At 35.6% G+C, this 27,871-nt stretch overlaps 2 protein-coding genes across 6 annotated transcripts; both read left to right on the top strand.

Annotated features, from left to right (window-relative positions):
* The first annotated feature begins 1,435 nt into the window (after positions 1-1,435).
* Positions 1,436-8,023, top strand: LOC132604242 (MOB kinase activator-like 1A). Of its 2 annotated transcripts, none has more exons than XM_060317665.1 (7): positions 1,436-1,579; positions 2,859-2,907; positions 3,810-3,918; positions 5,661-5,754; positions 6,429-6,562; positions 6,983-7,146; positions 7,771-8,023. In XM_060317665.1, the coding sequence occupies exons 1-7, from the start codon at positions 1,557-1,559 to the stop codon at positions 7,843-7,845; spliced, it is 648 nt and encodes a 215-aa protein (XP_060173648.1). In that variant the 5' UTR covers positions 1,436-1,556; the 3' UTR covers positions 7,846-8,023. The 2 variants fall into 2 exon arrangements, with proteins under 2 accessions (XP_060173648.1, XP_060173649.1); XM_060317666.1 differs by lacking the exon at positions 1,436-1,579 and adding an exon at positions 2,563-2,622.
* Positions 8,024-9,996: 1,973 nt separating this feature from the next.
* Positions 9,997-27,345, top strand: LOC132604241 (protein ENHANCED DISEASE RESISTANCE 2). 4 transcript variants are annotated; one of them, XM_060317660.1, is made up of 23 exons: positions 9,997-10,016; positions 10,933-11,074; positions 11,779-11,853; positions 16,120-16,173; positions 16,251-16,316; positions 16,434-16,537; positions 17,566-17,633; positions 17,706-17,822; positions 18,410-18,450; positions 18,552-18,652; positions 19,308-19,403; positions 19,816-19,880; positions 19,973-20,044; positions 20,187-20,342; positions 21,789-22,018; positions 22,104-22,143; positions 22,239-22,393; positions 22,489-22,590; positions 23,706-23,750; positions 23,844-23,984; positions 24,784-24,879; positions 25,012-25,113; positions 26,896-27,345. In XM_060317660.1, exons 2-23 carry the CDS (start codon positions 10,937-10,939, stop codon positions 27,004-27,006), a joined length of 2,175 nt encoding a protein of 724 aa, XP_060173643.1. In that variant the 5' UTR covers positions 9,997-10,016; positions 10,933-10,936; the 3' UTR covers positions 27,007-27,345. The 4 variants fall into 4 exon arrangements, with proteins under 4 accessions (XP_060173643.1, XP_060173645.1, XP_060173647.1 ...); XM_060317664.1 differs by lacking the exon at positions 9,997-10,016 and having other exon boundaries at positions 11,009-11,074; positions 17,706-17,793; XM_060317661.1 differs by lacking the exon at positions 9,997-10,016 and having other exon boundaries at positions 11,009-11,074; positions 17,706-17,856.
* Positions 27,346-27,871: the final 526 nt, after the last annotated feature.

Genomic DNA, 27,871 nt, shown 5'->3' with positions numbered 1-27,871 from the left:
TTATATTTTAACCAAATATATTTTACAAAAATTATAACTAAACACAACTTCATTTTCAACTCTAACTATAAAATACCAAATAAAATAAAAAATATTTGATTTTCATGATTAAACGCCTACTAAAATTTGGTGCAAGTGGGAGCGTCCATTTGCTTCTCTTCGTAGTTCCTCGAGGCTGAAATAAGAGTACAGAACTGATCACTTGCAGAAAACACGTGTCAACCAGACACGCATAGATGCGGTCAGGAACACGTCACTATAGCACCAGGGAAGGAAAATGCCAAATACTTTCTCCAATTTTCATTTCCTTTCATTGGGTACAAAGTCAGTGCGTGACAGCTTTTTTTGATTATTCTAATGTACTAAAAAAAACATCAGTACTAAAAGAATAGGAAATTAAATTCCCTGCCCGCGAAAAATTATAATCCGTCCGTATCAATTTATGTGAACTTATTTAATAAAAGGATATTGCTCGAATGATAAGCACCTTCACCTCCAACGTGAACGTTTTGGGTTCGACTCATCAAGGGCAGAAAAGGGGGATTTCTTGGGGAGGGGTGAAAAATATTAGAAAAAAAATTGTGAATCTATTTTATTGGACACGTAATTTAAGGAAAAAGAGAGGACTTTTAAACTTGCAGTATAAATCAAGTCACATATATTTTGTGTGATTATAAATTATTGCATAAAAGTAAATTATTTTCAAATATAAAAGAAGATTTTTTTTGACATGGACTAAAAAGAATTAAGTTCACATAAATTAAAACGGAAGTAGTATAAAAAACCCTCAAATCTGGGCAGCTTCTTTTTTTCGCTGCCCGCTCTTTCTCCACTATCTCTCTTTTGCCACCATTTCTCCTCCTTTTCGGTCATCATTTTAATTTATTTGTCTGATTTTCATTTGACACGAAGATTAAAATAGTAAAAAAAGCTTTTGAAGCTAGTGTTCTTAAATAATATATAGAATATATCAAAATGCCTTTTAATAGTGAGATCTTAAATATGTCACGTAAAAAGTTAGAATAAAAGAGTTGTAAAAAACGAAAAAACATTCTTTTTTGAACGGACTAGAAAGGAAAGCAAGACAAAAAAAAAATTAAAACAGAGGTACTCCCTCCAGATAAAAAAAAATGTCCAACGTAGAATTTTCTTTCTTGAGTAAAAAGAGCGTCCGCTTATCAAATCAAGAAAGAATTAACCTTATGTTTTCAGATTTATCCTTATTAAGTGCTATGTGATCAAATTTCAATACCTATTTAATTAGGGGCAATTTAGTCAAATAACATTTTTTACTTCAGAAGTTAGTATTTTCTTAAGGGGTGTGCAAATAACTAAGTGGAACTATTTTTTATTTGGAAGGAGTAGTAACTTAAAATATAGGAAATTAAATTCCCTGCCCGCGAAAAATTATTAAAAAAAGCCCCTCAAATCTGGGCAGCTAGTTTTCCGCTGCCCGATCTTTCTCCACTATATTTCTCATTCTCTTTGCGTAAACATTTCTATCCAAGAATCAGTTTTTTTTTTTCCAAAATCATTTTACATATATCTGAAAAAATATGAGTTTATTTGGTCTTGGAAGGTATAATTAAATCATCTCTTTCCTTTTATGTTTTAATTTCTATTGTGGTATGTTGTAAATTGTTCTTGTGTTTTTTTCTGAATTGATGATGATCTATATGCTTTCATGATAAGAATTTATTGATCTGTTTTTTTTTTCTTGCTGAATTTAAGGTTCTTTATTGTTATTATTTGTTGCCTCATTGATGTTTTGATTGTTTTAGACTTTCACAGGCTGTTTCTTCTGTTTATTTCTTATTTTGAATAAGTTTTTAGAAGATTCTAAATTTATTCACTATTTTTGGATTAACTGTTTGTGCACTCCAGAAGATTGGAATTTGTTAGTTAGCTAAATTTGTTAGGTTTACAACTTTTACGTGTGGGCTTGATGATACTTCACGTGTATATTAGAGACGGATTCAGGATTTGAGGTTTATAGGTTCTACGATGAACTCAAGTTAATATACACTAATAACTTGGTTCACAGTACATATATAGGATCTGGGAAAAAGGTACTGGGGTTCTTGTAAACCTGTAACTCGTAGGTTAGCTCCGCCCCAGACTCGTATATTACCATTATGCTTTTTGTTTCACTTGTTTTGGGATAGAAATCTAGGGTGTTTATTTATTACTATTTCAAGATCAAATATTTGATCTAGTGTTGTATTCAGTGAATAGTCGTGTACCTTTTCTTTTTTTAATTGGAGATGAACTTGCCAAATGGAAGTATAACTTTCATATGTTTGTGTATTGTAAAGATTGTTTTGTACTTTGTAGAAGGATCGTTTTTTACCACGTAGTTTCTATTTGAAGATCAAACAGGAGATTGGAAGTTCTGTTGTGTATAAGAAGAAAGAACTACGCTAACAGAAATTATCTCCTTTTTTGGACCATAGAAGATTTCACAAGTCGTGGAAAATGTGGACAGCTTCTTCTCTATCTCTTTATTTCTGTGTCCTCCTGGTTTTATGTTTAACAGCCAACTTACTCAATAGTTGCAATGACAGGGTAAACAGAAAAGGATAACACATTACCTTAGCAAGTTCGCGTTTCTTAAGGCATCAGGTCAATGAAGATAATGCTATTTCTGTTATTCATATATTAAATATAAGTTATAGCTCACATTATTTCTCAAATTTACTTGTTTTTAACCTTCTTACAGATTTATTGCATACTCTCTTTACTCCTCATTGTCATTATCTTAGCTTTATCTTTGAAAGAGTGCTTTGCTATCCTATCTGGCGAATTGGAACTTAGCATTATTCATCATTTGTCTGACGCCTGTTGCTGTTTGTTTATAGGAATCAGAGAACATTCCGGCCCAAAAAGAGTGCACCCTCAGGGAGTAAGGTTAGGCTCTTTCCTAGTTTAAAGAAGAAATTCTGCTGTTCTCTTTTTGTTTTCTTGGCAGTTACTTCCTGCATGTCAAGTGTTTGGCCTCACCTACTTTGATGTTGATTGCACCAATTTCTAAAACTTCAAACAAAAGACATCTTCAAGTTATCAAGTTTAAAGGGATATTAGATCTTTGAAATCCTCAAAACATGCTTACATTTCTACTGAATTATTTTTCTTGTGCTAATTATAATCTTGTCAGTAGTTGAATTTTGAAATTAAAAAAACTTTGTTTTTAGCTGCAATTTTTTAAGCTTATTGTTATGATTTTATTGAACATGGTATACCCTACCCTAAACCCCAGGGTCATTGGCGACTTTTCACGCCCGCACCTTTTGTAACTGATCCCCGAATACATCGTAGGAGATGGAGATTCTATTTCAGTAGAATATCCCTCCCTTGTATGCATGCTATTATGTGCTCAGCAAGTTTATAGCTAAATTGGCTTTCTTTCCACTTTCAAGTGCTAGTATGCAAGAAAAGGAGAGTATTAGTATGCAGCAAGCTATGACACAAAAATTATCAGGATAAGAACGAATTAATGGATTCAGATGATTTGACATAATAATTTGTTAGCTCTTGGAAGCTCATCCAACTTCAAATTTTGGCATGTTAAAGTTGATATAGTTGACTAGTTCTACAACCTAAAGTATCTCATGCTTAGAGTTTGGATTCTTGGGGGCAAAACTTTTCATTTTCGTTTAGTCTTCTTGCTTGTTATCATTCTTCCCTTGTATCTTTATTTTGATTTGGAATTTGAGTTAAACCGTAGAGTTATGGGTAGAGAAGTGGAGTAGTACTTTTCATTCCTGAATGGGTTATGTTTCTTGCTTTGCTCACCGTTTTCCTTGTTGCAGGGGGCACAATTAAGAAAGCACATTGATGCCACATTAGGCAGCGGAAACTTGAGAGAGGCCGTAAGGCTTCCTCCCGGGGAAGATATTAATGAATGGCTAGCTGTCAACAGTACATTCTCTCTCTCTCTCTCTCTCTCTCTCTCTCTATTTCCTCCTGTCTTCTCAGTTCTCATACATAATGATGGACATCCATTGGCACATTAATGTTACCTCTGTTTCTGGTGTTTGAGATGATAGGAAGATGTGGTTGCTGGAGTCACTGTCTTAATTGTTTTGCGGAGTAAAAATCTCACATGCTTTTAATCTCCAAAATCTTGACTTCCAGAACTAGAGCTTCAGTCTATCCTCCCTTTTCTCTTTTGGCTATGTGGAAAGGAAAGAAAAAAGAACACACTTCCATCTTCCCCAAATTGACTGATCTACTTTATTTCTTGGGGTTGTCCTAAAACTATGTCCATTTTTTTTGGAAATGTTTTTTTTTCTCTCTATTTATTGTAATACCTTTTCAGTATATGAATCCTAAAGAGGTGACATGTAACTTACTTTTGTACTAATAAAAGGTCATATATTCACCAAAACATTAACTCCAATTGTCGACCTACTTTATGTACAACTACAACAACATACCCAACGTAATCCCACAAGGGGGGTCTGCGGAGATAGAGTGTACGAAGACGTTACCCCTACCTTGGGAGGTAGGAAGGCTGTTTCCGAAAGACCCTCGGCTTAAGAAAAAGCAGTCGACCTACTTTATGTAAATACTGAAAAATATTGGTATTAAACTTTGGTTAAAATTTTAACCTTAAATCAGTGCCTAGGGCCAATTAAAGCACTGTAGATCCTAGCTGAGTATCATGGATGAAATCCCGAGTGATGCTCATCATGTCAGGATAGTGCTAGTGCCTGAAAACTTACTTTGTCACCCTCTAGCATAACAAACTAGTGAAAAGCATGACTTAGGGTATGCAAGATAAAATTAGATGCTTAGGTTGGAAACCGTCACGCAACCAACGAGGTAGAAGTGTATTCTCTAACACCCTCACATATAGCCCAGATTTTGACTCCTTTTTTTGGAGAAGAGAATGGGTCTGAAGTAGAGAGAGAGAAAGAGAGCAGATGGTTCGAGCGGGCTGGGAGCAATTATTAGTTGATGGGCTGAAGGGAGAGATGAGTCCAGAAAAGCTCCATGGCCGGAGTTGAGTGAGAAAGCTCAGAGCGATAGAACATGAAATAGAAAGAGGTTGTGAAAACGGCTCACCAAAGTTTGGCTCTGATACCCCATGGCAGAATCTGGACATCCAATCGAAAATCTTAAGGCAATGGGTAAAGTGGCTCAAGACATTATAAACTCCTTTGAGAACCCTTACATAACCAATGAGGGGACAGTGTATTCTCTAACATCTATTAAGCCAATAATCTCAAGCCCCTCACCACACTTTATTTTTTCTCCTGTATCATGTAATATTATTTCAATTTCATACTCTTTATGCTTATAATACAGTGAACCTTAACGTCTTTATTTCGTTGGTCATCCAAGTGCCTGTCGAATGGACTTCACAGAAAAAGTATCGCGAAGTCTCACAAATTCTGAATTAATCAACATTTTGTTATTAATTGTGAGGACATCCCATCAAAGTCTAGAGGCTGGTGGAATATACCATATTAACAAGCATGTGCACTGCAGAAAGTTCTGCACAGTAGCTATAATAGTATAATGATGTATATATGTGACTCTGTATTTGAAGCCAATGCTGAAAATAGAATGCTGAATATGCTACATTCTGTTTGCTTACTTGTTGCTGTAAGCTGATTAATTTTAATTTGATTTTTTTTTAATATTTTAATATGCAGCTGTGGATTTCTTCAACCAGGTGAATCTGCTTTATGGCACCCTCACTGAATTCTGTACGCCAGAAAACTGCCCTACAATGACTGCAGGCCCCAAGTATGTTTCGTAAATAAGCTGTTTCCAGTTCACTTTTATTATATACATTATTTGATATGTAATTTAGTCATCCTTTGGGGAAAAAAAGTCACTAAATTGTCCCTGGTTATGGGAGTTGATTCATGCAAACTGCTTGAGGACCATCTTCGAATTCTAGTGCCCAACAGTGGAACTTGTGTGGCTTTTAAATCGCAGGGATATGAAAACTCAGCTGCTTCATCTGTTCCAAATTACCTGCCCATATCGCAATTTTTAAGGGGGTGCATGATTCTTGCATAAGCTGTTAGAAATTAATCAGAACAGTCTTCTCAAGTGACGTGACATTAAGGCATTTGGTCTAGGATTTCATAGCCATATAATACTCTGCCCAGAATTTGTAATTTGAACAGTTCAAGAACTTAAAGGAGGCCAAGATGATGGTCTTGTAAGAAAAATCATGAACACTGCTGTAGTGCATTCTAAGTGTGCAGCAATGTTGAGAGGATGTCTTGATGTTGCTTTGAAGTAAAATACTAAGAAGTGACAATATTTTCCCTTCATTTTGTGATTTAATTCCAAAAAGACCAAATATATATGAGATAAACATTAACACTAGGATTAGGTTAGGTGGAAACTTAATCCGGAGTATTCTTCAACGAACTACACCATTCTTGACTTCACATATTGTGTTTTAGGTATGAGTATAGGTGGGCTGATGGTGTACAGATTAAGAAGCCTATTGAAGTTTCCGCTCCAAAGTATGTTGAATATTTGATGGACTGGATTGAAACTCAATTGGATGATGAATCTTTATTTCCTCAAAGGCTTGGTAAGTACTAGTTAACAGCTTCCACACTCATGTTTTAATGTCATTTTAGAGATGTAAACAATACTCTTCTGTCCCAACTCATATGACCTACTTTTTATTCATTAATGTCTAAATTATTTCAGATTCTACTAAGTATTCTACTTAGAACCTTATATTTGAAAACTAGCTATTTCTTTTAACAACTACTACTAATATGCAAGTCATATCAACTTCTTGTTTCTATAAAAAGGATGGAAGGAGTCATCTTGAGTGAAGTGAAAATTTTCCTCTTGGGAGCCAAGAGGGGAGAAGGGCGGATGTGCAGGAGTAGGTGGCATGGAGTTGGATGGCGAATTCTTGCTAACTAAAATCAACTGCTTTGTTAGTTTAGACAATATTTTGTTACCTTTTCTCATTGTCGACTGGGCTATGTTTTTGTAGGCGCACCTTTTCCTCCGAACTTCAAGGATGTTGTCAAGACAATATTTAAACGCCTCTTTCGCGTATATGCACATATTTATCACTCCCATTTTCAGAAGATTGTGAGTCTTAAGGAGGAAGCCCATTTGAATACGTGCTTCAAGCATTTCATACTCTTCACCCATGTGAGTCGTTTAAATTGCAGATCCTGAATGCACTTTCTTCTTTAGCTTTTGGTTTCTAGATTTGCAATTATATGCTATTACTCTTATGTGTGGACCTGAGAAAGTAACATATGATTTGTAAACAATTAAATCCATGCCCCTCAGACCCCAGTTGTGACTGCGTAGATTGTAATCCATAATTAGATAAGAGTTTTGGGGCAATAGTTTGAACTTCTGTGCAATAGGGAATAATGGAGTCAATTGGAACCATAGATAAAAAAAAGTTACCCAAAAAATGGCGTAATGAAATTAGTGCAGTTTCTATTATGTGCTTTAAGGAGCAATGCGAGTTGCTTTGAAAACGTTGATTATGTTAAGAACTTCAGGCGCATTCAGAATTTAAACTTTATGCGTTCAATCTTTGAGTTATTATCATTCAACTCAGAACATTTGAAATTATGGTTCAGAATCTAATATTTGTTGAAATTTTAATGATTTTTGACATATATATATATATGTTTCGTGCTGAAAACACTGGGTTCAGTTGAATCCAGTATGCAGCATACTTTGTTGTTATGGTTTCATATGATCCTTTATCTATAGGATTGATTTTGTTAACATTTATAAATGATGTTTATTCTGTAGGAATTTGGGCTGATTGACAAAAAGGAGCTGGCTCCACTGCAAGAGCTCATAGAATCTATTATTGTTCCTTACTGAACATCCTCTTTTCAGTTTGCTTTTAACCTGTTTCAATAGGAAATGAAATAGTATGATGTGATAAAAATGTGTCTTCAATAAGTATGTAGCCTAAGCTGACATTTTAACATTGATATTGTGCATGTTTGCATCATTGTATTTTTTCTTCATGCTTTTAATATAGGTCTGATTAAATGAATGAAGAGCAACTAAATAGCAGTAGGGAAAATTTAAAGCTGATAAAACGTTATATAGGTGTAATTATGTAATGTTTGTTTAAGTAGCTCTTTGCAACAAAAAAAAAAAAGTGTCACTCCTACTCATTTCTATAGACTTGGCTATTTGATAATTTTGATCCCCTGGACGATCTCACTTGATGAAGGCGAGAGACAAGCGTTTACCATGTGGCAATTTTTTTTTAAAAAATAAAATACATTTTTTCCTTTTAAATTTATAAATTTTCGATCATCTTTGTCAGAGCAAATCTATAAACACTTGATTGGCATTTCATGATTTTGATTAAAAAAATAATTTGTTTTTTATGGCTTTTTTGGAGTCTAAATGAGCTTGACAGAAACAAGGAAAAAATATACTACAACATAACATACCCAGTATGATCTCACAAGTGGGGTTTGGGGGTGGGTGTACGCAGATTTAACCCCTATCTTTGTAGGGTAAAGGCTGTTTCTGATAGACTCCCGCTGTTTCTGATAGACTCCCGCTCAAAAAGAAAAAAAACAAGACCAAAGAAGATGAGATGAAAATATCAAAGAAATAAGATGCTGATAGCGAAAACATGCAAGAAAAAAAATTACACTGTCGGAGTAAAATATGCAATGCATTATAAAGAATTAAGCAATTAAAAAATAGTTCCAGTTTTCAAACATGTGTAAGAACAGAAATATAATTGGCTCAATAATCATTGCATAGAATAAATTAAAAAAAAATACTAATTATTGAGGTAAAACGCAATGTATATTTTTTTTTTATAAAGAGAAAAGCAAGATAGTTGCGGTCCTGGCTATGTCAGTCTTATTTGGGGGGGGGGGGGGGGTGTTTAGGTTTTAAATAACTAAGTCTAGGAGGTAATTAAGACTATTAATAATTTATGCATGCATTAAATAAACAAAGTATGTGAGTATATGCTAAATTAGTATTTAATTAAGCCAAAGAAATTGAAATGACCATTTAAAGTCAAACAACTTAAGATCTACTTATAGGAGTTTTATTTAATCCACTAGAACAGTAGAAAGGTATATTAGACCCCATCTGATTTCGACCTTCTTATAAAACATGACTATTTGTTTGTATATTAAAATTTTTTTGGCAAAGGCATTAAAATGAAAATATGACATACAATATATAAATTGAATTGTGATGTCTCATAAATACGAAATACAATTAATTAGTACAGTAATACTCTCTCGGTTCACCTTTATTTGTTAAACTTATAGAATTTTTTTATACATTTCGAATAGTTAAATTTTAAATTAATTTAACTTCAAAGATTAATCGAATTGACTATAAAAAGTGAAACTTGATAACTAAAAGTGAACAAAGGAATATTAAGTAAGCGTCTGTCCATAAAAACCAAATATTTTTCCAATTTATTTGAGATTTTTTAGTTGGATTTGTGTATGCTTATACTCTCCACAAAAAATATTTAATTGTCTGAATGTATTGAAAGTGAAAACAGTATTCAGGTGTTTTCAAGTTGTATTTGAAATTTTCATGGCCAAACCTCATTTTCAAACTACGTGAAAAAAACAATTCGGGGAAAAAGTGAAAATTTTATGGGCAAACGGGGGCTTGTTATTTACACTTTGTCTGGATGGTTATTACGTAATTTCATAATGTATCGTATTGTATTATATTGTAATGTGTTATATTATATCGTATCGTATTGTTTTAATTAACAAAACATTTAGATAAACCTTTTCGTCATTACATAATTTCACACATCAGCAATTTATAGAATAGAACTACAAAAAAAAAAAAAGTAGAATACGAAACAAAACTACCATAAAAAGACAGGATAAATAGTAAAATAGAATTATTATATAATAAAAATGAGAAAAAAAATACAAGTAACTACACGAACAATACATATATTAAAATTTAAGTAAAAAAATTAAAACAAACGTCATATTTAAACTAACGACCGTCCAAACAAGGCACGAGCCCAAAACAAGGTGCGCGTATATTTTTTTGAGTACACAACCAAATTTCTCTTAGCTGCAATTTCAGAATCGTGCAAAAGAAGATTCGAACTTCATAGATTCGGATTCTCCTTCAATTTGAACTACAGATAATCTTTTTCACAATCCAATTACAAAGTTACAACAACTTTTTAAAATTCAATTTTTCGAATCACTTTTTTTTAGTCAACTAATTACTTTGCTGAGTCACAGATTTCACCGTCATTTACTGATTTAAGGTTTTACAAATTTGAAATTTGAATTTCAGTGAATCTGATGGATATAATCGCATACTGTTAATTGAATTAGCGGAAGTGAGGATTTAATTTAAACTCTAAGCTTCCGGTTATTTGTCAATTTTTTTTTGAGGTATTTTTTTAGTGATTTATTATTGAAGGATTATTATATTGTTGTTAATTGTTGAAATCAGCGAAATCAGAGAAGAAGAGAGAGCAAAAGTTACCTTTTTGAGGAATTTTTAGTGATTTATTGTGGAATGACTATATATAGTTGTTAATTGTTGAAATCAGAGAAGAAGAGGTAGAAAAAATATTTTTTTTTGAGGTATTTTTAGCGATTTGTAATCAAAATCAGAAAAGTAGAGGTAGCAAAAGTTTGAATTTTGTGGATTAGTGAAGTTGTCTGGCAATTTTTTGAGGTGCTTTTAGCAATTTATTGCCGAATGACTATATGTAGTTGTTAATTGTGGATCAGTGAAATCAGAGAAGAAGAAGAGGTAGCAAAAGTTTGAATTTTGTGGATTATTGAAGTTATCTGGCAATTTTTGAGGTGTTTTTAGCGATTTATTATCGAAGGACTGTTATATAGTTGTTAATTGTTGAGATCACCAAAATTAGAGAAGAAGAGGTTGGAAAAATTTGAACTTTTGGATTGTTTTGGATTATTGAAGTGAAATGTCGAAGGTGGTGTATGAGGGGTGGATGGTGCGGTATGGGAGGAGGAAGATAGGGAGATCGTATATTCATATGCGCTATTTTGTTCTCGAGACTCGATTGTTGGCCTACTACAAGAGAAAGCCTCAGGACAATGTGGTTAGTTTCCTGAATTTGAATCATTACTTTCAATTTTAAAGCTACTATAGTATGATTGTAACTCTTGGTATGTACTAGTAGTATTATTATCACTCGTTCCGTTTTAATTTAAGTGTCTTAGTTTTAACAGACAAACTTTAAAATCCTGTGGTCTTGAACTAAAGATGTGTGTAATGTACCAAAATGCCTTGTAAATCTTGTGATCTTAAACATGCTATGTAGAATGTTGGAATCGTAGAGTTAACAAGTATAGAAAGATGCATACTTTTGAAACAGACTAAAAAGGAAAGTAAAACATTTATTTTGAGACGGAGGGAGCATTATTATTTTGAGATTTGAATGTCACTAGCAAATTTAGAGAACCGCTAGTGTTACATAACTCCAAACTATTGAATATTGGATAAAACGAGTCCAAGTGAGCGAAATGTACAGTGAGAATTCATATATCAGACCCGAACTAGCCTGGAATCGAGCTGTGTAACTTTGAACTCAAATTACCTGACCTTTTGATGGAATTATTTTTCAATTAAATTCATGAACAAATGGTGTTCTCTCAGGATATCATCTTTGATTCGTGTAGGATGTTGAAATGTGAGTTAAGGAACTTTGATTGGATATTTGTTTCTAATAGTGCAGGATCAGTGGAGAAATGTATTCTCTTAAGCCCCCTAATAATTGATTTATGATGTTGCCGTAATTATTAGGTTCCAATCAAGACACTCCCTATAGATGGCAATTGTCGGGTGGAGGACCGAGGCCTGAAGACTCATCATGGACATGTGAGTTGTTCTTTACTGTTGATGTTTACTTTCTGACCAGTATACATGCAGTACTAACTTTCTTTGAGAGAAACTGATCAATTAGATGGAATCAAGTTCTTTTTCTAGGTGGAATTGTTAAATTGTCATTATTCATCTAGCAGTTGTTTGTACGGACTTCTAATATGCATGAAAATGTGAGCATTGGTTGTAATAATTTGATCTGCTTATTCATGATATCTGTCTTTGCATTATATATTGTGGGGGTAGTCCAGTTAAGAATGCATGACAAATGCTTTTGGTAAAAGAATACCTTTCTTACTGTTTGATTTTTGCTTTAATTAACAAGAGCTGTGTTTGCTAGTCAATCACAAACTATTGTTACTAAATCCAACAATGCAAAGTGGCACAATATGCTTAAAATATTTAATGTTAGTACTGTTTAATCCATCAATGGTTGAATTGAGTTGTTGTATGACCTGGATGTGTCTAGTATTAAATTTCACTGTGACTTGTGATGGACAAATTTAGAGCGATTTCTAGAGTTCAATTAATTGCGGATTTAGGTTGAAAATTCTTGAAACTTGTTGGATATATATATATATATATATATATATATATATATATTTAAATTGATGGATAAGGGCCTAGAGATGCTTAAACCATTGGGGGCAAAGAAGATGAGAAACGTGTTGTATTAGAGCTGGGAAGTTGATGGTGGTTTTTGAAAGCGAACTCTTCTATCACTGTTGCATTTTCTCTGGTGGACCCCCCGGGTCCATCGTACTGGAACGATTCGAGGGGAGGGGGAAATGACGGTGGAGCTGTTCTTGGAGCCCCTCTTACATCCAAGTGCATCATCAAATATAAAGCAAAAGAAACCTTCTGGTTAAAAAGTAGCTTAAATCTCGGAACTTGAAGCATCTGAAATGTCACTCAGTTATAGTCCCTCTTAGAAACCCCACTCTCTTACATATAGTTCAATTGATTCAGATTACCAAAATAATAGGCAGACTGAAAAGAGAGATGGGGTATGCACCATGCTAGCATTTTCATCATTGGGTAGGAATTTTTGAGGTTATTTCTCAAATTAAGAATTAAGAAAGTTTAAAAGTCATATTCCGGCTCCATCTTTGTGGCATAAATTATTCTTCACCATCAACTTTAAGTTGTAGACATTCTCCCCTTCCTATTTCAGTATACAGTAATTGAGGTGATTTTGTATGGACAAAGTCTAGTTTACTCTTTAGATCATTAACCTCCCCCTTGTGTAATTCTTTTAGTATTCCGTCGCCAAAGGGTCTAAATCCGACGTCTATTTTGCACTTTCTAGTATTAACTTACCCCGGTATAAATTTTTTAGTATCATTCCCCCTTCTCTAGCTAAAGGGTCTAAATTAATGTGTTCTAAATAACTAGGAAACTACATTTATTATATATGATAATGCATAACAAAAAGAAAAAGCTTTTCGGGAAAAGAAGAAAAATAATAAAAAAATGACACGGACATCAATAACCTAATTATAAAAGTAGAGAGCTTGACCAAAGTTAAAGAAAAATATTGATGGAATAAAGAAAATACACGCGATAAACATTTAAAAGAAGGGTCGTTGCATCGTTTCTCTTTCAAAATTAACAGTTACTTGAATATCTATTTATGCATTATTAGTTTTATTATAAATGTGAATGCATTATCTTCCCACATTATGGGTTTTACGGGGTTTGACATCATGTTCCTAGTTCCTACCATATGATAACAACTAACATTCCCAGTGTAATCCCACAAAGTGGGATCTAGGGAGGGTAAGAAGTACGCAGACCTTACCCCTACCTTTGTGGGGTAGAAAGGTTGTTTCCGATAGACCCTCAGCTCGAAAGAAAAGAAAAGAATTTGAAGCAAGATATCAAGTAGACTATGACAACACAATAGCAAGATACAAGACAAATGAAACAACAGATAATAATACACATGGAAAGAAACTACATGATTACTAACTAGATACTACTAATAGGGAGAACCCTCGTCTACCTACTAACCTTCTAGCCTAATCCTCGACCTCCATACCTTCCTATCTAGGGTCATGTCCTCAATAAGCTGAATTTGTGCTATGTCCTGTCTAATCACCTCCCCCGGTTCTTTTTCGGCCTATCTCTACCCTTCCTAACTCCTGTTATAGCTAACCTCTCACACCTCCTTACTGGCGCATCCACCCACCTCCTCTTCTCATGCCCAAGCCATTTCAGTTTCGCTTCCCTCATATTGTCCATATTGTCCGCCACGGGGCCACGTCCACCTTGTCCCATATAACTTCATTCCTAATCATATCTCTCCTAGTATGCTCACATATCCATTTAAGCATCCTCCTCTCCGCTACATTCATCTTCTGAACATGGCCGTTTTTGACTGGCCAACACTCCACCCCATACAACAATGTCGGTCTAACCACCACTCTGTAGAATATACCTTTAAGCCCCGGACTACATTCTTTTCGCATAGTTCCCGAATGTGAGCCTCCATTTCACCCACCCCGTTCCAATACGATGTGCTACATCCTCATCAATCTCCTCTTATCCTTGAATTGTGGACCCAAGATACTTGAAATTTCCTTGCTTGGATATGACTTGATCATCGATCTTCACTTCCACCCCTGGTTCCCGCGCCACATCACTGAACTTGCACTTCAGGTACTCTATTTTAGTCATGCTTAAGCTGAAACCTTTAGACTCTAGAGTCTGTCGCCAAACTTCTGGCCTATCGTTAACTCCACCGCACGTCTCATTAGTCAGTACTATCTAATATGTCATCTGCTAATAACATACACCACGACACCTCTCCTTGAATATGTCGGGTCGATTCATCTAACAGGCTAAAAAGAAACGGGCTAAGGGTTGATCCCTGGTGCAACCCCCTCATGATCGGGAAGTGTTCTAAGTCACCTCCCACTGGTCTAACCCGGGTCTTGGTTCCATCATACGTATCCTTAATTGCCTTAACGTAAGCCACAGGTATGCCTCTAGACTCCAAACACTGCCAACGAACTTCCTTGGGGACTTTATCATACGCCTTTTCAAGGTCAATGAACACCATGTGCAGGTCTCTCTTCTTGTCCCTATATTGCTTCAGCATTCTCCTAACAAGATGAATGACTTATGTAGTTGATAATTTGTTTATTATTTCATTTGTCACAACTTATAATCTTTTGATTTCGGGACATTTCTTGTTTGATGCTATTTCGTTGATAATCTCATTTTTTGCTACTTTTAAAAACATTTGAGATTTCAAATTGATTTAGCTTTCTACTTAGATTTAAGAAGGTTTTAGATGTGAAACTATGAACATCGAAAAAGTCGACTCTGGAGAGGTAAATACTTGATGCTGCTTTGGTTCCAATAAACTGGGGGACTCCAATATTAAGAGGGAGGCCGGGGCGAGGGCCCGGGGATCTTATATATGCTTGTCTCAGAGAAGGCGTATAATCATGTAAATTGGGGTTTCTTGAATTACGTTATAGAGGATTGCTTTTAGAGAAAGACGAATGGACAAGGTGGACTGATTATTGTATCTGTACGGTGAGATTCTCCATTCTAACCAATGGGAGCCCTTTAAGCTTCTCTAATAGTTTCAGGGGATTAAGGCAGTGAGACCCTCCATTACCTATATATCTTTCTGGTGATGTAAGCTCAAGGCAGGATGATGGATAAAGCACTCATAGGAGCATCTCTGAAGGGATCAAAGCCAATGCATTAAGGCAATAGCAAAATGATCTTCATTTTCTATCCGTTCATGCCATATGAGTTTGTGATGTTGAGGTGGCCCATTTATAACATTTGATTCAGGTTTTGTGTGACACTGCTAGGTTTTTCTACTGCTAAAATTTTGGATGGCATTTCAAGGAATGACTTTTATGATGGATGCGGACCCTTTTTTTGCAGGCGAGATTGTTGTGTATTTACCTTTCTACTTGTGAGGCAACCTTGAGCTAAATCAATTTAGCTGTTTAGGTTAAAAATAACCGTTCCATCACCTTCCTCTTCTGTTCCTCCTCTCTTCTGAATGAGTCTGGTGGTAGTTCATCACTTCATTGTTGCATGAGTCAAACAACCAACCATCTTTTGACTGTTTGTTTTAAGAAATATTTGTGCAGACAACGATGTATCACAGTTGAATACTGTAATTTTGTATGATGTCCTACAATAACTTTTTTGATGCCTGTTTGTTATTTGCTTCATGAATAGGCATACTTAATATTTCTGTTTGAGGATGTTAATCTTATGTATATCTTTCAGATGGTCTATGTCTTATCAGTTTACAACAAGAAAGACAAGTATAATCGTGTCACGGTGCGTGATCTTTCTCAATACTCTCTGTTCTTGCCCCAAACAATTTACTTTACCATCTTCAATCATTATTGTTCCAGATGGCAGCTTTCAACATTCAGGAGGCACTTATTTGGAAAGAAAAAATTGAATCAATCATTGATCAGGTTGTTTTCTCTTGTGCATTAAAGCTTCCCCTTGATATTTTCTCTGCTGACATAGAGTTCTTCCACCTCTTTTTGTCTCGATATACTTGGAGGTAGTAATATATCTTAAGTTTGCAGCATCAGGAGTCGCAAGGAACTAATGGCAATAAGTACAATATATTTGAATATAAATCTGATATGGACAACGGGAGGAATGCTTCCTCATCAGATCATGAAAGTCAGTAAGTATTCTGCTTTTGCCTTCTGCGAGTTTTGGAGGTGTCGCTATATTCGACTCAGAATGTAGAAAAATAGTGCATTCCACTTTCTTTGTGTTATGTTTCTATTACATTTCTCTTTTGAAATTAATTTAGCTCTTGACTAGTCACTGCATCAAAAAAATTGGTTTTTAAATCTAACTGTGAAAAACAGAGTGTGCAGACAAAAGGGTGAGTTTGCTAAATACTTCCTACTGAGTTTAATGTTTTCTGATATTTGGTCATTAAAGAGATCAAGTCCACTACTAAATAGGATGGCCAAAATAAGAAAGCAAAGCTAAATTTACTAAGATCTATGCCTTTTCTTTTCCTTGGGCATCTCGCCTTTCCCTGAGGAAGTGTGGATGGGGTTCTGGACTTGGTTTCCTATAATTTGCCAATACAGTTGCTCCATTTTGTTTTTGTTTCGTTATTAGTTGTATTGATAGAGTCTATGAGAACGCTTCTCCAACTTCTTGAGGGAAAAACCTAGTTAACAAGTGATGTATGCCCACCTTAATCCAAGGCATTGGGGTCCTTAAAACATACCGGCTCTGGCTGCCCTCAATCCCAAACTTAGTGGCTTTAATTGGGATTGTTTCTTTAGATTTGATCTACTTTCATAATTTTTTTAAAATGTTTTAAGACTTTCAAAATGCAAAAACGTATATCCTGTAGTGCATTCGTGTTTCAAGTATCTTATTTTTGAAAGATGAATCACCTTCTGGTTTTGCTTTAGAAATTGGTCTGAATTGACTCTCGATGGATGAAAGAAGGCATTCAGTTTGGGAGGACCAAACAACTAATTATGCTTACTAAGATTGTGAAGCATGTGATAATAATTTGGAAGATTATAGTTCCTTCCTCGATTGTGCCTTTTACACACACACACACACACACATATGACACATCTTATAAGATTTATGTAGCAATATAGCACATTTCTTTTAATCGAAGCACTTTCTTTCAACTGCTCCAGCTTTTACAAATGTAATGGTCGCCCAATTTTATAGGTTTAGTGCTGCTGAGGATGAAGATGATTCTCATCCGAACTTGCTGCGAAGAACAACCATTGGAAGAGGTTGTTAGTTTGTCTCTTGTCTTGGCTTATTTTGCTCTACATATTTGCTCAACTATCCATTTTGCATGACAGGTCTTCCTGAGTCGGTATTTGACTGGACCAAGGAATTCGATTCTGATTTGGCAAACCAGAATGGGAGTAACCAAGTATTCTCCAGAAAGTACTGGCGCTTACTTCAATGCCAAAATGGTCTGTTTAATGTTTTCATCCGTTTTATCTTCCTGTAAGCATGTGTTGTCCGGCAATGATTTGAATCTGTGTTCTTTTATGTTCACTGTCGTAATATGGAGGAATCATATTAGGGTAGAAGGATAGTAGGTAGTCGCGTTTATCCTCCCTTAAGAGTAGTTATGTTGTTCTATAGTTTCTTGTATCTTGATTTCTGCGAGTATCTGTTGGTTTCAAATGATTTATTTACTTCCATGGTTTCATTTTCATAGTTATCTATACCAGTTGATACTCCTTTTATCATGACTTTCTTGTTTTGTTATTTCTTGTTTTCATATTGTTTGCGATACGCTTGATCATATCTAACCTTTTGTCTTTTCCTCTCTTTTTCTCCTCTCTTGAGCCGAGGGTCTTTCGGAAACAGCCGCCCTACCTTTCAAGGTGGGGGTTAGGTCTGCATACACTCTACCCTCCCCAGACCCCACATAGTGGGATTATACTGGGCTTGTTGTTGTTGTTGTATTTTTCAGTATAGTTAAGCTGTAGAACATATCAAGTGGTATCTTCACAGACCATTGACAATTTTCCTCTCTAATGTGTGAATGCAGGCCTTCGCATTTTTGAGGAGCTTCTGGATGGCGATTTACTAGTATGGGTTCATCTTTGTCTTATATGCTGGCTCAAGCATTTCCTAATTTACAGAAATATGGTTTTTCAGGGTTTCTTCATGTAGTCCTTTTCTCTGTGTAGCCAAAAAGCTGTAGTAGAGCAATGAAGGCTGTTGGGGTTGTGGAGGCTAGTTGTGAAGATATATTTGAGCTTGTTATGAGCATGGATGCAACACGTTTTGAGTAAGTAATGTGTATTGTCAAGTTATTCTTTGTTGTCTTCGTATTTACTTTTCGTTTCAAAGTGCTTTTGTTGTTCATAGATAGGTTTCTGTCAGGAAATTATCAGTAAACTGCTTTGCTACGAGCTCTCAATTGGCACTAATTTCTGATGGCTAATTTTTCTATTGTTTTTTAACCAAGTTCACTTAGTTTTGTTCATTTTGGTATCCATAAGTTGCTGGTCCTCGGTGGTCCTAGGGACTTTCTGTGAATGCATGATAACTCTCTCAAGTTATTGAGAATTAAATAGTGTTTAGCACATTGGAAAAAAATAACTACAACCTTATAATTCTCCGAATTATATAATTTTTTCTGATAAGGATTATCCTAATTACATCATTATGGGGATAATGGATCCTTCCCTTATTTAAGTGGAGAATGGTAGAGGGGCCCATTGTCCACCGAGTTCCAAACCTTGCGCCACTAGCCTTCATGGAGTTCTCAGTTATGTCAAACACTTCTTTCAGATGCTTATCGCAAATTATGAAGCATTCTTTTTAATTAGTTTCTCATTTTGGGGAACAAAGTCTCTAGACAAGGTGATTGTATGCAGCCAATAAAAAAGTCATTATCATTACATTCTTTGGTATTCAGGCTCTAAATACTGGTTTAACAGGTGGGACTGCAGCTTCCAGCATGGTAGTTTAGTTGAGGAGGTAGATGGACACACAGCAATACTCTATCACAGACTTCAACTTGACTGGTTCCCTACGTAAGAATACAGACTTCTTTGTTGTAATGGCTTGCTTATCTATTTTGTATTTCTCATTTGACTTCTGCTTTAGTTTGGTTAAATTAGCTCCAGCAGCAACATGAGTTAAATGGATCTCCTAATACACTGGTTTTAAATCACCATCAGAGTTTATGCATCTCCGTACTAAAATTATGATTTTCTTTTGTGCCCCCCCGGCCCCCACAACCCAAAAAAAAAAAAAAACACTCACAAAAAGAAAGATAGAAAAGGAAGTCTCATTGCAGAATTCCAGTCCAATCAATCAAGTATGCCTGGTCCCAAACTACTTGTAGTCTGCTGTATGAATCCCTCTAACCTTCCGCTCTATGCTGGCCCAAACTTTTTTCAAACAATTTTTGGTATTTTAGATTGACATTAACTGTGTATGCAGGTTAGTATGGCCTCGTGATCTTTGTTATGTACGTTATTGGCGTCGAAATGATGATGGAAGTTATGGTAAGTATAGCCAAAGGCTCTTATTCTTATCGGTTTATCTTTTATTCCAGTTTATTTATGACTGTACTTGGTTTGTCATCGTTATTCTGCAGTTGTGTTATTTCGTTCCAGGGATCATGAGAATTGTGGTCCACTACCTGGATATATTCGAGCTCATATTGAGAGTAACCTCTACTTCCATCCACTCATTTAGTTCTTTGCATTTAATGCATATGAAAATCATAGGATTGATGATTCTCTATATATCTTCTGCAGTAGTATTCTGAAGGTTTTATGTTATATGCTAACCATTATCACCACTCACAGGTGGTGGATTCAATATTTCCCCACTCAAACCTCTTAATGGGAGGCCCAGAACACAAGTGCAGCATCTTATGCAGATTGATTTAAAAGGATGGGGTGTGGGCTATATCTCTTCATTTCAGCAACATTGTCTGTTGCAGATGTTAAACAGTGTGGCGGGTTAGCTTTTCTTATGCTCTGCTGAAGTCACATGGTTGAGAAATTTCAAGTTTGTAGTGGCATACTTTTTCATTTGCATTAAATTTGCTAATGCATCATCTATTTATGATATATAGTGTTTAGCGTTGGAGAGTCGCTAGTGCTTGTAAGCGATTTCAGGCAGCTTCAGCCTTGCTCTTCCGCCTCTTCACGCCTATTAACTTCTTGTTGGATGTAAGATAGTGGTTGTATTAATAGTTGTTTGGTCAACAGAAAAGCAAGAAGGGAAAAGTAGCTGAGTTAATGATTCTTTTCCCTTCTTTGTTCTTTTTCTTTTCTTTTGATCAAATAAATATTAGTACAACCAATATGGATGAAGTGAATATGGATGGTCCACTAGAAGTAACAAATTTTATGGGTTTTGTGCGTGGAAAAGCATAATGAAGGGGGTTTGGGAGATTTCTTTTAGTAAATCGATTTCCTAGTCGGGAATGGAAACCAGATACATTTTTGTCTGGATATTTGGTGTTGGGAGTTTACACTAAAGGTGATGTTCCCACAGTTGTACTCCATAGCAAGTTACAAGGAAGCGAGATTGGCATAATTGTTAAGATGGAATACAGGTGGAATATCTTGGGATATTGTCTTGTGGATTGGGAATAGATGATACGGAGGAGCTCCTCATGTAATATAGAGAAGCAATCTTGGGAGGGGAAGGGTCCATGGCTGAGAGGATTCCCTTTCATTCTAACTACAAATAATTGTTGAATAGGATGGGTATAAACAATTTATGGAGAATCATTTGGAAAATGAACACACCTAAGCAAGTGATCTTGTTAGATCGTATGCATGTTGGGTGGCCATTCTTACGGCTAGTAGTTTAAGGAAGAAGAGGAATACATTGATGATTTGGTCTTGTATGTTTAAGATGGGGTTTTTTTTTTTTTGGGTGGGGGGGGGGGGGGTGGGGGGAGGGGGGGGGAGGTGAGGGGAGGACAAGGATCACCTACATTTGATAGAAAACTCACTATGGGCTTGTGGAGTTTCATCTATTTAATGTTCATCATTAAGTGGACATATCTGAGACAGTGAGAGGCCTTTGGAGGAGAAGTGGTATTGGAAAGAGAAAGAAAGCACGTGGAATATTGTGCCCGCTTGTTTTGGATTATTTGGAGGGAGATGAACAAAGAATTACTTGAAGGAATTAAATAACCTTTATGGAGGATCAGGAGTCCTTTGATGTTTTGTTTATACGGGGTAAAGAGATGTTGCTTTTTATATAGACAGTTGGATAGAACTCTTACAAGCTTAATGCTGCACACGAAGTTGTAAATTTCAGAATCATATTGGTGCCATTAGTGAATTGATTTGATTTATTGAAAAATGGAAAAGAAATTGTGTACTTCCTTGACTTATATTTTGATGAAAGCTTAATGTGTAACTTACGTTTAAATTATCCTCCTTTAGGACTTCGTGAATACTTTTCGCAAACAGATGAAAGGACTGCTGCTCCAAGAATCCCAGTTATGGTTAATATGACATCAGCTTCAGTCTCTGCCAAGAAGAGTCAAAAACTCCAGGAGACTCCTCATCATCGTACTCGTTCTTTGGACCAAATACGAGCTGCAAACAGAGATGCTTCAATGATGGATGAGTATTCTGATGAGGAAGAAGATTTTCAAGGGGCTGATCAAGAGGTTTGGACCTTGTACATATTCATAGTACATTAGGCATCTCCTTCATAAATACGTGCTGAGAGCATGTGGCTTGGACTTTTTGCAGGTAATGCCACCCAGTCCTGACCATGAAATGAAGAGAACTGGTATGTGCTGTCCCATATGTATCGTGTTTGTAATATTGACTAAATATATGTATTGTGTGCGCAAATTCGTAACTGACAGTTTTATACTTGTGAAGCACTTGAAGAAGAACCTTTGGATCAAATTGATTTTTCCATCTTTTCGGGTAATCTTCGACGTGATGACCGTGATAATGGTCGTAACTGCTGGAGAATATCTGATGGAAATAACTTCAGAGTTCGTAGCAAGAACTTTTGCTATGACAAATCAAAGGTCATTTATTTGTTTCTCATTTCCTTGATAATCTCTTTGGTTTTTAGATAATATATGTCACCATGCGCTAAAATCACTTCGGAAAGTGCATGCAGGTTCCTGCTGGTAAACCTCTGATGGATCTTGTTGCTGTTGACTGGTTTAAAGATATTAAACGGATGGACCATGTTGCTAGACGTCCTGGTTGTGCAGCACAAGTAAGTAATATATTAGTTTCGTTTCAAGGGAATGTCTACTCATTCAGGGTATTTTCTGTTGCTAACTGAATGGGTAACCAGCAGAGAACATCACATTGCAGTCGAGATGTTCTCCTCATTTTCATTTGGTTCCAATAGAAAATGTTGAAAGGAAGAAACGATATCATAATCACACGCACGCACAGACACCATTCGTCAAAATTTTCAAGAACAGAGCTCATTCTATGATGGCAATATAGAAATAATAAAAGGGGAAAAGAATAATGTCTTCGCTTGATTCGCTTTTGCATAACCGTGTTTTCTCAATGGAGAATACTTACACTAAGTATAACTATTTATACTTTGCTACTTAACTATCTAAAACTCTCCCTCAAGCCGGTGCATACAAGTCATCATACCGTGCTTGTTACATATGTTACTAATGTGGGGAGAAGTGACTAGTTTCATGGATATATCTGCAAACTGATCTGTGTGAGTACACAAACTTGTTACGGTGTCCCCAAAAAGTTCTTTTATCTGATACTCCCTCTATCCCAATTTATGTGGCACCATTTCCTTTTTGGTCTGTCCCAAAAAGAATGTCAGCTTTCTATATTTAGAAACAATTTAACTTTATGAGATGATTTACAGCCACACATTTCAAAAGTCTTCTTTTTCTTTCTTAAACTCCGTGCCAAGTCAAATGGTGCCACATAAATTGGGACGGAGGGAGTAATAAAGTAACAATCGATTATAAAGTAACAATATGAAGAGCCACTGATTATCACAGTGTGTTTCAATCTAGCTGATTTCTCCAAATTTCAATTCTTTGAGCAGTTGTTTGATCCATGCGACTGCACTTAATTTTGCCATGGACTGTTAATTTTCACCGGGAATTGTCTTATGTTGGGGTAGAGCTCTCCAGAAGACCTGAATGGTATGCTAGGTTATGGTTTCTTTACCAAGGGCAGAAAAATTGTATTCCGAAGTACAGATGTGGTCCTGCTTATGTCTCCAATCAAGTGCTTTAACATTGTGCATGCTATCTATTTTAGCTGTAGAACTTAAGCTTAGCCTGTTTGTAGTCAGTAGATCAAGTACCATATTTTAATTTGTCTTGTTGCATTTATTTCCAGGTTGCTACGGAAAAAGGACTGTTTTCCTTGGTTGTAAATGTGCAAGTAAGTTATTCCACTGCTACTTTCTGCTTTGAGTTAAACTTGCAACAAGTGCTTGGGGAAGAAATAAATAAACCAACATTTGTCTTCTGAAAGGTTCCTGGATCAACACATTACAGCATGGTTTTCTATTTTGTCATGAAAGAGTTAACTCCTGGTTCTCTTTTGCAACGATTTGTTGATGGGGATGATGAGTTCCGCAATAGTAGAATGAAGCTCATCCCGTCTGTGCCAAAGGTACCTTTATTTCTATCAACTTCCTGAATGATTTCCGGTAGTAGAATGTTGACTGATGATGTTTCTGATACTACGACGAATACAATCATACAGATGCTTTTAACTAGTTATGATTTTATACGATTCTAGGACAAATTTGGTGGTTTGATTTTAAACACCTCTTCAGAAAAATCTTTTACAGTAAGAGAAGCGAGTACACTTCTCTCCGGAATACTATGTTCAAGAAACTCATAACTTGGCCAAAGAGCTGGGTGGGCTGAGATAGATAGTAGTTTTCATGCGATGATTTATGGGTAGAGGATGACAATAGAGCAGCATAAGTGAGAACTTCTTTTTCCTTCTTTTTTTGAGAATGAGTAAGTGAGATAACTCGAATATTACATTGAAACTTTAACCAATAGCTGAAGAGTAACGATGTAAGATGTAACCAATACAGAATTTACTTGAGAGATCAGGGACACTATCTTGGTATGAGACGTTTATGACCCCGCTTTCAAATATATTCTCTGTTGAGATTCTTGTGCATTTCTTTTTGTCAGAAAGTTTAGTGGCTCTCTGCATTGAAATTGCTGTTAATACTCCTGGGTTACAAGTGCCAGTTTTTGACCAATCTCTGCAAATAAAATTAGTTTGATACCATAACAAATTCCCTTTTAGAACATGCATGTTAAACAGATATGCATGCTGAAACTTGTGGGCTATCTTTCAGAGATTTTGCTGTGTTCTCCATTTCCTTCCTGCTATATTTTTATTACAATGTGTATGTGCTTAGAATTTGACCTCTGTCATGTACATGAAGGGCTCATGGATTGTGCGTCAGAGTGTTGGAAGTACCCCTTGTATACTGGGGAAGGCAGTTGACTGTAACTACATCCGCGGTCCCAAGTATTTGGAAGTAAAGACTTATGTCCCTTTTCTTTGAGTTATTTTTTTTTAACATATAGAGACACAATATGCCATGCATATATCATACAGGTAAGGACAATTGTAGTCTCGCTTTTGATCATGTGTTGTTTATATTCTGTAGATTGATGTTGATATTGGTTCTTCCACTGTGGCAAATGGAGTTTTGGGGCTTGTGATCGGTGTAATTACGAGCCTAGTAGTTGACATGGCTTTCCTTGTACAGGTATGTGAATAAACCTTCACCTGCAAGATTTTGTTTTTTATGATAAATTCATCTGGACAGTTTGTTGAACCTTGTCAAAGAACATTGGGTCCAACTATCTTGGAATGTGGGAATAATTTTGAGTATGAGTTATATAGGTACGAGTTTGGAAGACTTCTGTCCCATTTTATATTGCACCTTTATTATTTGGAAAAGTCAAACAAATTATTTTATTCTAGGATTTGTAAATACTTCTTAAATACTGTTACAAATAATTGTGACTTTTAGTGCTTTTTAAGTAGTTCTGGAATATGTATAAAATTCATTTGAAAAATCAAGGAATTGATGTACCAATAGAGACCTAAATTCAGATGAGTATTCCTCATACTTGTAGTCCTATACTCCTATCATTCCTTTTGGGATGAGAGAGTAACAAAATGAATTAATGAAGTTAGTCTAATACGTATAACTTGAAACATTCGGCTGTTTTTTAGTATAGACTTGAAGTTGGGTATCTGGACTCCCGTTTAAGTTCTATAATGCCAGAAATTGATAACTACATAAATCTTTATGTAAATTGCAGAGAATTTCCAGACTCCACCAAAAAGCTTAACATACATTTCCTGATAAGAACATAGTATGGTTCACACTGTTGAGTTGAGAAAAGAATAAAATGAGATAGTAGCAATAAGAACATAGTATCATTGTAGTGTTCTATTATACTCTCATCATACCTAATTAAATATTACATTTGTTTTCTTCTACGGGCAATTTTTTCACTTTTTGATAAACTCTTTCCCTTATAAACAATCTAAAAGTAGTGGTAAGGCCATCTACTACTTACTCTTATTGATTGTATTAAGTCAAAGCAAGACATTGCTTTGAGGCATACGGTACATAGGAAAATCTCTTTTTTTTTTTTCCTTTATTTGATAACAGTGGCATCTAGGCCCAACTTGCACGCACCTCAACTATTCCAACAGATACTTGCTATCTCCTACCAACACAGGGACTGGGTAACTTTGCTCCTAATGCTTACTTAAAGAAAAAAATTCTTCAAGATAATGGGTAATCGTGGGGAAACTTCAGGAGGATAGGTGGGCCATTCATTTCGATAGGATGGAAATTTATCAACAGTGCTATACTTGATCTTGCAGTGTTGGTATCATCTCACTGCCCGGAATATGGGAAGTTTTTCAATGTGGAGTGATTTCTTAAGGTGGAATTCTATCATCACAACATCAAAAAGCATTCAGGTTCATAGAGACTGCCTCTAGAACCATTTCACAAACCACTCAAGTAGTTCTCCACAAACACTATACGATATCTTGAACTTAAGTAAATGTAGAAGTGCCTTTATCGTAGTACCTAAAGTAGTAACAGTCCCAAAAAATTATCAGAAGGTAGCATTTGCACTACTAGAGGGAAATAAAAAAGGAAGCTGTTTTATCTGCTTAGTTATGAAGATGGATTAAAGGAGATATCCCAGTGTACTCTTCAGTTTGGCCATTGTATTTTCTGTGCATGTTCATGATTTTTTTGTAAGTTTTTATTTCTAATCATAATTTTCCTTAGTTAATAAAATCCGTATCCCAAACCATATCCCAATCAACCCTCATGTATCCCTGCTCCCTAATGACAAAAAGAAGGTGAAATAATATGGATTGATGTATTTGGCATTTTCCCGAGGTCATGCAAATGTGCAACTCATCTTTTCTCTAAAACTTCCTTCCTAATTGTATTCCTTTCTGTGAAATTATTTATATGCCAAACCTGATAATGTATTTGGCTATTTTGTGTTAGGGCAACACCCCCGATGAGTTGCCTGAGCAACTAATAGGCGCTGTACGTGCATCTCATATAGAACTCTCATCTGCTATTGTACCGAAGTTGGAGCCTGATACTACAGAGTAGGTCAAATCACACCCATAGTTGACATTCTGAAGAAGCTGAGATTCTTGAAAGATCATGTATACATAGATGTAGTTCCTTTCTATTTTTCATTCATCGTGCTCTTCAAATTCTTTTCAGCTCCGAATGGAACGCTGTCTTATGATAGACGTCCACTTTGTTAGGTTCTTTTTCTGAGCTGTTTCAATTATTAGTAAGAGCAATGAATTATTTCCTTATTTCCAGGTGCTGATCGGGAATAAGATTACACAAAGTTGGATGATAGTTTCCTCTTCCTTTTTTCTTTCCCCAGAAACTGAATTCTGTACAGATATGTGAAATATATGTTCTTTTTGTCTGGAATTTTCTAGTTGAATTCACGCCATATATACGGCTGGTTATTGGGCGGATAGTTACGCTTAGCGGTTATCGACTTTTAAAAATACTAATCCGCTAGCCAACCGAGAAGATATTGGTTGGTTCGGTTTCGGTTAGCAATTATCGGGCGGTTATCGGTCGTTGTATCGTTTAAATCTAAGGGACCATAAAAATTAAAATCACAACATCAAACTTCCACTGAAGGCTTTACATTAGCGACACTGGAAAAATTCACATCTTTATCAACTTGAGACCCATTAAATATATGGGTGTTGTTTGTAATTCTTGCTTCTTCAGTTTTCACCTTCTGAGAGGAATTTCTCACATTTCCTAAAACTTCTTCTTTTCTTTCAAGGGTTCCATTCAAAATGCTCTGAATCCTTAGCACTAGGCACAAACGAAAGCCAAAAATCACCTTCCTCGTAACTAAGAAACTGATTTCTTAGTTAGAAACTGACACTAGATGCTTTATATATCTAGGGATAAAAATGTATATATAATAATTTTTAAT

Source organism: Lycium barbarum, chromosome 7, assembly GCF_019175385.1.
Source record: "Lycium barbarum isolate Lr01 chromosome 7, ASM1917538v2, whole genome shotgun sequence".
NCBI classification, from domain to species: Eukaryota; Viridiplantae; Streptophyta; class Magnoliopsida; order Solanales; family Solanaceae; genus Lycium; species Lycium barbarum.
Note: the sequence above shows the minus strand (reverse complement) of the source record. Positions and strands in the feature narration are given on the sequence as shown.